This window comes from Thunnus thynnus, chromosome 9 (genome assembly GCF_963924715.1).
Source record: "Thunnus thynnus chromosome 9, fThuThy2.1, whole genome shotgun sequence".
Lineage (NCBI taxonomy): Eukaryota > Metazoa > Chordata > Actinopteri > Scombriformes > Scombridae > Thunnus > Thunnus thynnus.
Window position 1 is genome coordinate 14,085,134 of NC_089525.1, and position 11,208 is coordinate 14,096,341.

The 11,208-nt window shown below is 41.8% G+C and overlaps 1 protein-coding gene across 2 annotated transcripts in view; it reads left to right on the forward strand.

Annotated features, from left to right (window-relative positions):
* gabrb2a (gamma-aminobutyric acid type A receptor subunit beta2a) overlaps nt 1-10,171 on the forward strand; it is a 31,175-nt gene extending 21,004 nt beyond the window's left edge. Inside the window, exons 6-10 of one of the 2 annotated variants that reach the window (XM_067599020.1) lie at nt 3,326-3,463; nt 3,722-3,874; nt 6,092-6,336; nt 6,814-6,954; nt 8,064-10,171. In XM_067599020.1, the coding sequence (XP_067455121.1) occupies nt 3,326-3,463; nt 3,722-3,874; nt 6,092-6,336; nt 6,814-6,954; nt 8,064-8,420 (1,034 nt within the window). In that variant the 3' untranslated portion in view covers nt 8,421-10,171. The remainder of the gene's footprint in view (nt 1-3,325; nt 3,464-3,721; nt 3,875-6,091; nt 6,337-6,813; nt 6,955-8,063) is intronic. The other variant, XM_067599021.1, reaches the window with a different exon arrangement.
* Nucleotides 10,172-11,208: the final 1,037 nt, after the last annotated feature.

Genomic DNA, 11,208 nt, shown 5'->3' on the forward strand with positions numbered 1-11,208 from the left:
CCTCATCACTCCCCTCTTTCCGTTTCTCATCTCCTTTCTTTGCACAGTCTCATCCTCTTCTTTTTTTTTTTCCTCTCTCCCAGCCTTTTTATCTCTCTCTCCATCACTCATACTCTCATTTTTTCTCCTCCTCCTCCTCCTCTCTCAGGCAGCAGAACACAAAATGCACACACACACACACACACACACACACACACACACACACACACACACACACACACACACACACACACACAGTCTCTCACACACAGCTCCAGTTTTGATCACCAGGCAGTATCTGCTCTCATATGGATTAACTGGCAACGGTTTTAACGTTGGAATTGCTTCATGCCAGAGCATGCTATTTTATTCAGACTAATGAGCCCAGAGAACTCTCACTTCCCTTGATAAACTTGATGCATTTTTAACAGACACAAGTCTTAAAACCCCAGATCCCCCGATACATCAGCAGCTCACTACTGTGGCTCAGGACACTGGTCACATGCTGAGCTGCACCGAGTAATAACTGATGTAGACCCCTTCAGTACTGCATACATACACACGCAAATAGACACCCACATATGTGTGCATATATAAGAACACCCGTTACATTGTCTTTCCCTCTCATTCTCTCTCATTCTTTCGGGACTCACATGACAGCCCCCGGACGAGTACGGTGATGTAATACGCTGACAGACCTCTATCCGAAAAATGCTCAGAGACACTGGCCACGAACTAACGGATCTAGAGACTGGCTGAGCAGTGAATGCACAGGCCAGAAAATGCTCTCTTGCATTGTTCTTCATGCTGAAACCTCCCTTTTTCCAAAACTCCCCAACGCCCTCCTGAATGCGGGCCCTTCATGGCTGAGCAGAACTGAACCGAGCTGCACATCAAAACAGCAGCGTGGTGGACTCACTCGGCCCTAATTGGGGTGACGTGGGGTTGTGAAAGACTGGGATGGTGATAATGCAGACGATAGCTGTTGTGCAGTGAGAGCTTATTGTATCTGCTGGTGTACAATTTCAGCATTAACTACATTACAGCCGCAGCAGGGGTTTGATGGGTTTCGTTTCTGTGTTTCGTTTCGTCCTGTAAATGCAACATTTATAGGATAAGACTGGCAATACTCTTCTTATTTTCAACAAATCCCATGAAAAGTTTTGTCTGATAAAGCTTATGTGCCGTAGAGCTCAACTACTAAAAACACATCAGTGAGCCACAGTCTTGCACTGGGTGACATTTTCCTTCATTACAATGAACATGGGTATTTTGAGTAAATCTTGCGTATAAAATCCTTATAATTATTGGATTAAACATTAAACTATATATTTGTGATCTGTTTTTGAAGATTTTTGTCCTCAGTATGAACAAATGGGCTTGAGGCTGAGTGCCACAGACATAGTATGTAAGACTAGCATGTATAATATGTAAGAAAGTAATGAGAGATGGTCTAACACATTGTTTGTTTTGTTATTTTCATGGGATTTGTTGACAATATATAATATTTAAGAATATTGCCAACCTTAACCTTCAAAATGAAGTCTCACTGTCTGACCGAGACACTTAAATAGAACAGAGCCATCATTAATATTATTATAACACCTGTCCTTTTCCTACTACGACAACTCAAAATGTCTGCTGGGAAAAAGGCCTGTGGGTGAAGTAAGCTGCACGTCCGACCAATAACAACCCAACACCAGCATCACGACCAGCTCCAACTTAAATGTCACCACCAAAGGAACAAAGAATTATGTGTTAATTTTTAAAAAAAAATCAGAGCCTTGCAGTTTAATTATTCATCACATCTGAATAGGTCACTGCCTCTATTTTAAGTATGAGGCAGACAAAGTAGAACTCGGAGCAGGGAGATGGCTGCTCTCTGTTTGCCTTCGACGCTGCTCATGTCAGAGACAGACAGTCAGTCTGCAATGCTGGAGTCCCCCGACTGCAACTGCAACAGTTTCCATCCATGTGCACCGAACGGATGCATCCAGCTCCCAATCTCTGCTGCCTGCTTTCGCTCTTATGCAGCGTTAAAGGCTCCGCACAACCACACAGGTGCTTTCAATTACTCTGGCTGATTAGACCTCTAGTCGGGTGTAAGTTGGGTGGAGCTATGCTGGGAATTACATGAATTTGTTTCTTTTTTCTCGCTACAACATCTCTACAATGAACACCCGTAGTGGATCCCAATATATGAAACATAATGTAGAAAGTGGTTTTCTGCTGAAAAGGCACAGAGCAGCTTCAAAGTTTCTAATTTTTAAGTGACTTGCCATATGTCATTTTTAAATTTGAATGCTTTTTTTTAAAGGTCCGTACTTTTTATTACTGCCAACCATTCTCACAACCATACAAATATAATTCAAATCAAAGTCCTACCTCACAGTTACAACCATTGTTTTAAGTTGATGTAAGTACATTATGAAAACAACAGTGGTGGAAGAAGTTCTCTGAAGTATCAATACAGCAATGTAAAAATACTCCAATACAAGTAAAAAGTAAAAAGAGGGAAAAATCACTATTTGGTGCAACTGTTAACAACTCATAGACATCTGAAATGTGACACCGACTACAAACTGCTTTTGTAAGACGTCAAAAGCCAAAAGGGTTGGAAACCACTGGTTTCATCTTTAACAATGTGTTGTATTTTAAAAGCTTGTTATATTATCCATTGTGTCATATCTTCATCTGAAAAGTAACTAAAGCTGTCAAATAAATGTAGTGGAGTGGAAGTATGAAGTAGCATCAAATGGAAATACTCAAGTTAAGTACAAGTACCTCAAAATTGTACTTAAGTACAATACTTGAGTAAATGTACTTAGTTACTTTCCACCACTGGAAAACAAACCTGCTTGAGATGGTAATCCATTACAGACATGGAGGAGAACAGAGGCTTTCTTCCTTATTGGTTTGTTCAAGGGCCCTCCAACATGATTTGAGAGTTTGTTGAACAACAATTTATTCACAAACTAAGTTTATGGGAAATAAAAGACAGAAGATACTCAATATGCAAACATGAATGTTGAAGTATTCAGTACTAAAATATTGCTTACAGTCAAGTAAATTATGTTTCCAGAGCTTCAAGCAAGCACTTTGAATGCTATTTGATGACTATTCGTTCACTAAATGGGAGGCATTACAAATCTGAAGCAGGTTTCAAGTCACTGCAAGTTGAACTTAGCATCCTGAAATAAAAGGAAACCTGGCAGTTGAGAAATCAATCTAAAAATGTGTGTATCCTTTAGAAAATGTTTGTCACCATTTGTAGGCTAAAACATGCAAAAACACTGACATGGACCTGTTTCTCTAAGTGTCCAGGCTTTTGGTTTCTCCTCTACAGATGGCTACACCACTGACGATATCGAGTTTTACTGGCGAGGCGGAGATGGCGCAGTGTCTGGGGTCGACAGAATAGAGCTGCCACAGTTCTCTATTGTCGACTATAAACTCATCTCCAAGAACGTGGTCTTCTCCACAGGTACACGAAACAACGCTAACTTTGTCTTGCTCCTTTGATTTTTTAGTTTTTCATCTGCTTTGGCTGCTATGTAAAGGATACTAGGAGCTTATTAGGATATGGGGCGTTAACTCTAAATAAAAAACTTAGATCCTAGATTTTATTTTTAACATTAAAATGGCAGGCTCTCTTGTATCAAGGAAAATATAGCTTTTAGTGGGCGTCATTGAGGAAAAATCTATTTCTATCCCACTTCCTCTCTCCCTCTGCCTCCTTCAGGTTCCTACCCCCGCCTGTCCCTCAGCTTCAAGCTGAAGAGGAACATTGGTTACTTCATCCTGCAGACGTACATGCCTTCCATCCTGATTACCATCCTCTCCTGGGTCTCCTTCTGGATCAACTATGACGCCTCTGCTGCCAGAGTGGCCCTGGGTAGGATCGCCTCGCCACTGCTGAACAATGACCCCGGGAAATAACCCAAAGCTAAATGACAACAGACCATAAAATAGCCATTAAGCAAACATCGAGCCTTTTACATTAGGACGCCTCTATAGCTATATGTTGTCTGTCCTGAGCCTGATCTTTGTTTTGACTCAGTTTTCCCAACATTTACTTTTTTTCTCATTAGCTCTAAGCATGTGAGTGATAGCAGCTTGTGATAGGCTGCCTGGCTAAATGTCTGTTGTTCAGAGATGACTATATGCATGACTCATGCAGTGAGAGAAGCGCTGCAGCTCGACCTTGAAGCGTGCTGTCTTCCTCTCTGCCTGTCTGTCTATCAGAGCCTCTCATTGGCCGGAGATCCCAGCTTATCAGAGTCAGATCACGGCTAAATTACAGCCTATTACAGTGAACGAAAGGTGGCTACATTTGCTTAAATGGCACCTCTTGAGGTAATGTTTTTACACCAATGTCAAAGTAACACTGATACTAAACTGAGATGCCACAAAGCTCCCTTTAGTGTCAAACTTGGTTATGACAGGTCAGAGCAGCAGAGGGAATGGCTGTGAGCTTTATGTGTGTCGTTCTTGTCACACACCATTTGTTTTTTGAAGTGGGACGCATGTGGGTTGGAGCCCCAGACGGTTGCCATTCGGAGGGTAACATGATTTAAAGATCTGCCTGCTCTAAGCGTCCTGCAAACATGCAGCGAGCGAGTGCAGCCAATGAGAGACGAGACTCCATGCTACAGTGACACTGCTGGCTGATGGGTTATTTATAATACGTGTGAATCTGACCAAATGCAGATTGTGCATGCAGATGACTAATGTATCAAACACAATGCGTGTATGTCAAAAAAACAGGTGAATCGTGCTGTGACTAATAGCAGATGTTTACAGTGGCAACGCTGTGCTTTTTATATAGCTTACAGTTTGTTCCTTGTCCATTTGGATAAATAATTGGATATAAACCTTACTCATATGAAACACACACATACACAGTTTCAGTCTCTGGAGGTTTCGAGGGATCTTTTTATCTATATGGGTTCACATTATGTCAGGCCCGTCTGCTTGCTATAAATAAATACCATATAATGTACTCGATAAACTCGAATGCTCATGTCCACAAGGACGTACTCATCCTTTAAAGATGAGCACCTGATCCTGGTTATTTTGATGTCGGGTGAATATCAATGAAACAAGACCAAGAGTACATAGCTGTGCAAGCAGCTGTGTGAGGTTGTACCATGGATGTACTATAGGAACTAGAGACCGGACATAAATGAATGACTTGAATGAAAACTGCTCACCTGGGGCATAAGCCAAAAAAGTTTTCTAGCTTCTGGGTTTGCTTTGGTGTTGTGCTGCCCACTGAATATGTGCAGTAGTGTTTTTCCCGCTGGCCCCAGCTGCATGTTCCCACTTGGCCCATTTAGACTTATATTATGTTGACATTGTTCACTTGTCTAAGCTTTTGGGAAGATTTTACAAATATAAGACTTCATGGTTTTGTAAGTGGCCACTAGGAAAAACTGGCAGCAAGGCTGAGTGACGGCGCCATATCTACCTCTCTTAATACATCCATTGGTTGTTCTTAGCTTAATGCTAACATCAGCACACTATCATACTCACAATGACAATGTTAACATGCTGGTGTAACTTGGTATGATATTGATTGTTTTCACCATCTTAGCATGCTAACATGTGCTAATTAGCACCAAACACAAAGAGCAGCTGAGGCTGCATTAGTTTTGCAGGTATTTCAGTATTGGAAAAATAAAAAATGTACCTGATGATAGCGCTAGAACTCAGGGGGTCAGTCAAAGTTGCTACAGTCCAAACTGAGGAGGACATAAATATCGTTACAAATTTCACAACAGTCCATCCGATAGTTGTTGAGACATTTCACTCAAAACCACAAATGTCAACCTCATGGTGGCAGTAGAGGAAAAATCAGGGAATCAGCAGAGTCAGTAGGATTCATCCTCTGGGGATCATGAACGTCTTTCCAAATTTTTATGACAATTGATCCATATAATAGTTGGTGAGATATTTAAGTTTGGACCAAAGTTGTGGACCAAACAACCAACATTGCCATCTTTGGATCTCATATAACCTTTAGTCAAGCTTATTATTTAAATGTACAGATGTCTTACAGCATTTAAAGACTTCACTTTCTCTCTAAACGTGTGACTCCGCTGATCTCCAGGGATCACTACGGTGCTGACCATGACCACCATCAACACCCACTTGCGAGAGACCCTCCCTAAGATCCCCTACGTGAAGGCTATTGACATGTACCTGATGGGCTGCTTTGTGTTTGTCTTCCTGGCCCTGCTGGAGTACGCCTTCGTCAACTACATCTTCTTCGGCCAGGGCCCTCAGCGACAGAAGAAGGCGGCTGAGAAAGCAGCCACGGCCAATAACGAGAAGCTGAGACCCGACCCCAACAAGGTACACGTAGGGGTGAACTTCCTCTGAAAGTATTTGTTCTGTTAGTTAATGTGTGTGTTTGTATCTGTGGGAGCAAATGACTTTTTTCTCCTCTCAAGGTCAATGTGATGCTGTGATCAATGCTTGATGTCCTTTACCAGCACTCTTTACTCTTAGCTCTAGCTCTCCGTTTCTCACTAGTTTAGCCTTGTGTATCAACAACAGCTGAATGAATGATTACTCAGACTAGGATCTGAAACAGTGAATGCAGAAGCAATGACTGGCTTATACTTTATCTCCATATTTCTGTGTCTCTCAAAGGGCAAGGCGCCTTGGAGAAATCACTGGCTGTGGTGCCAAAGCCTTCCCTTTAAACTTTATTCAGCTGCTAAAGTTAGCAGGAACAACAGCAACATAAAAAATAAAACACCCTTTCCTTCTGAGTGTGGCAAGCTACGATTTCCCCGAAGTAACAGTGCTGATTTTGTATGCTTGCAGTGGCTGGTGGGAAATGTAGTTCAGAGAGATGATGCTCTGTATGCCAGAATGAAACAGAGGGAAATTGACGCATATGACTCGATGTGGGATCCCATCTTTGTGGACGATGCCGCATTAGGACTAGGCGAGCAAAGAAATAAGGTACTGGAGGTTTTGAAAGTCAAAACTAACAATGTCATCAATCTGAATCAATCCAGATCAGAGGAAAATGCTGTAGTTTTTGTGCATTTCTTTGATTTCTATAGATTTTTTAAGGCAACTTTGATCATCACTCCCACCATTGTGTTTTTTCCCTCTCTTGGTTTGCTCTTCATGCATTTTCCTGACAAACATGGCTTAGCAGTTTGATTTCTGCAGGCATTAACTAATCTAAATTGATGGGAAATGAGAAATATGGCAAAAGAGAAGAAAACATCAGTGGCTTCTCTTAAGATAATATGGTTTAGATACAAATACTGTACAACCTCAAAGGCAATTGATAAATCTCTTAAGACTAAGTGAAGCAATTTAAAAAAAAAAAAATGGATCGTCAGATAAGAGAAAGAGATCATTTGCAGTTTGATGAATAGTGCCAATTAAGTGGCTCCGCTTCAAAGTGACTTACACAAAATCAACAAAAGCTCCATTTACAACAGGACAGGATTGGATCATAGGGACATTTTTTCCTCAGAAGTCAGGCTATGGATGAAGAAATGTTGATCCGAATTCACTTCCCACAACGTCTTTCCTGACCTGCCCCCCGAACCTTTTAGCCTCTCCTCCATCTTTGCAAAGTCCTTACTATTTCTCTCAACCTTCTTCTGTCACATTTTTTTCCTTTGCTTTCTCTTTATTTATTCAGTTTGTCTTGTGAATCGACAGAATTTTAACCAAACTCTGGTTGAAATTCTGAGATGACAATGAAGATTTCTCCATGAGAATTAGTTTGTGGAGTGCGTTGTGCTCTTCCAGGAATGTTATTTCATAGTCTTGTGGTTGTATTATCACTCAGATATTGATTGACAGATGATCAATAATTTAAGTAGTGCTTTTAAAGTGCTTAAAATTTCACTGTAAGTAACACAATTTTGACTCATTTGCATTACCCATTCTAGCACCTCATCAGTATTTTTCACACAGTGAATTACCTACTGATCATTTTAGATGCACTTGTTTTCAGTAATGATTTTGCTAAACATACTTTGAAGCTAAAAACTTCCCTTTGGCCGTCACTTCTCATGGGTCCACCTGTTTTTTGCACCCTCACACAGATGACTCCTGACGACAACATCCTGTTCAGCACCCTGGAGATGAAGAATGAGATGGGGGGTGCCGGGGATCTGTCCCGGGGCCTGGGAGCACCCGGAGACCCCCGCAACACCATGCTGGCCTACGATAGCTCGACACTGCAGTACCGCAGGGCAGCCATGGCCCGCCAGAACTATGGCCACAGCGCTTTGGAGCGCCATGCCCAGAAGAAGTCGCGCCTACGGAGACGGGCCTCCCAGCTCAAGGTGAACATCCCAGACCTGTCCGACGTGAACTCTATCGACAAGTGGTCCAGGATGATCTTCCCTACCGTCTTCTCCTTCTTCAACGTGGTCTACTGGCTGTACTACGTCCATTAAGCCTGGCGGTGTCCGGTGGCCATCTTGTGGCGGGCATGCAAAGAAGAGAGGGGGGGAGGGAGGGGAGGGGAAGGGGAGTTAGGGGGATGAGAGAGTTCAAGAAAGAGAGATGAGAGGTGATGTGAGAGAGAGAGAGAGAGAGAGAGAGAATGAGAGATAAACAGTGCACCAACTTTTTTAGCTGGTTCATTTTAGAAAAATGTGAGGAGAATGCAAAGACTTTTGGATGGACTGCAGCAGCACCCAACACTTCAGTCAGCAGTGACTCTTTTAGGATTTGGGAAACACCTTAAAACGACTGACAAACACTCTAAAAAGAAGAGCGAGTTTTAAAAAGACAGAAATGGTGCCTGTTCCAGAATTTCAATATATCACTAATATTTGTCATTCGTAGCTTACTCTCTGTGGATCAAATATTTATGCTTGTGTTTGCATATACTTTAAGGATTTGTTTTGTTTAGTATCTATTTACTTCGTAGCCGAGCTGTCTGCATCCAGGAAAGCTTTATAAATGATTTTAAAGGAGTCATCCTTGATAGTCTATTTTCCTATAATTACTGTATATCAAAAACATCCTTTAAAAGCATGCTTATGTTTGATTTCATTTGCATCTCAGTCATGACGACGATGGAGCGCAAAGCATTTTAGTTTTACTAGTTGAGGTTATTCTGTTTAGCGAGAGCAGTTACCATTTCGCAGCTTTGGCTTAGCATGGCACACCCGGGCGGCTGGTGTGAGCTTCGCTGGATGACAACAGGTGGACAGCAGGGGTCGCTCTTTTCTCTGGACGTCCCTGTGGGACTTTAACGGTGCTGACGCTGGACAGAGAAGGCTTCCTCGTTTGTTGAAGGTCCCATATTATCCGGTGAAAGAGCGGGACTGTTGGACACTGACGCTTTGGCCGAGTTTATGTTTTGCTTTCGCTGTGCTGACAGAATCAAGTCCATTTCACCATGTGTTTTTTTTTTTCTTTTTTAAAGAGAACATTTGACTCCTCTGTACTTTCTGCCATCGTGTGAGGAGCTTCAGAGGCGGAGAATGGCTTTAACATGACTTAAGCTGGTGTAAGAACTTTGCTGATAGATGAGCTGAGTTTAAGCCCTTTCATCGCAACCAGAGTTGCTGCATAAATATGGCAATCCACAATCATCATTATCAGTAGAATTGAATGATAGAAGTATGATGCGTTCCATTGTGATTAGGTTTCTGTTTTGAAAACTGTAGATAAACATAAATCATGTTTAAAGAAAAAGAGATGATTCATTTTTATAAATCAATACTCACATTATGTGTAAATATTATGGATTTATTCTATTTAAATGGGTCTCTGTTGTTGTTTTTGCAGTTGAATTACAGATCAAATGTTCCATTCAGTCAAAAAAGAAAAAGAGCAATTTAACTGAGGAAAAAGAAAAACACAATTCACAACTTTGCTGACTCTGTACTTTTGGGACTTTTCTCTCTTTTCTTTCTTTTTAATGGACTCTTAAAGCATCTACTTGCTGAAACTAAAGCACTTCCAGACACCAGTGACTTTTGGGTCAATGTTTTGTTCTCCAGAAACGACTTAACAAGGACCCCACTATCCAGGCATTGAAGTCAGGCATATTTTGTACAAAGTTTCTGTAAATTCCAATTGTAATATTTCATAATGACTGTAAATATCTTGTGTAATGATTGTCAGCAATTATGAAGATGTATCTAAATTCAATTAAAACTCAATTCAGTCTATCACTTCAATAACAGAGTAAGCGGGTGGCAGTTTTATGTGTCCTGTGAATGTGAGGCTGCTCATGATTGTGCTGACTGTCGGCCTCATGGCTGATTGAGTGTCTGAATGAGTGAGTGAACAACTCAACCCGACACAGGGAGCGAGTAGACGAGCGAGAGAAGCAAATGTAGGGGTGAATAGAGAGATGTCAGGGGCTGCAGCTGGGGACTATTGGCTGCATAATGGATGGAGAGGCAGAGGAGTTGGAGCGAGGGCTGCAGTGGTCTGGGCTGAGATGGGCTCGGCTGGGGTCTGAGCAGGGCTGAGGGCCAACCCCGGCCTCAGGGGACATTAACGCAGAGAGCCATAGATATGGAGGCACTCTGTGGACTCAACTGTGGCCCGCTGGCTCCAGAGGCCAGAGCGCCAGCTACAAAAAAAAAAAAAAAAGACAGGAAAAGAAAGAAAATAAAGGGCAAGAAAGAGAGTGATCCATCCATCCATCCATGCCTCGACCTCTCCCTGCATCTTACCCTCACTCAGCACTCTGCGCTGCACTTGCTTGCTGACCTGACCGCTGTTACAGCCCTTAAATGGATGCTATTGAATATTTAATGTTGCAAAACACTGAATATTTAATATTTTAAAAGGGATTTTGTTCTAACACTGACTAATGTGCAGCTAATGTTTGATATTGAACTTAAAGGACCAGAAGAACACAATGAGACACCAACGAATGTTTTAACCAAGGAAATCTCTGAAGAACATAATGGGTTAGAAATAAAGAAATAGCAGTTTTGAGTTTGTTAAATGGCTCAGTCCAGCTTCAGACACACAGAAACCTTTAAATAAAGTGGACTTTACTTATTTATTCATTCTCTATGAAAATGGAGGGCAGATTAACATGTAACACAGAGAAACTGCTCATGTTGGAGCGTTTTATAGCTGGAGTTTGTTTTTGCGGTAACAGAAGAGACCCAACCACGCTCCGAACAGGACTGCACGTAGCCTGTGTGTGTGTGTGTGTTAGTGTGTGATGCTTCTGGGAGTAAAAAAAAAAGGCAGAGCAAAACTACC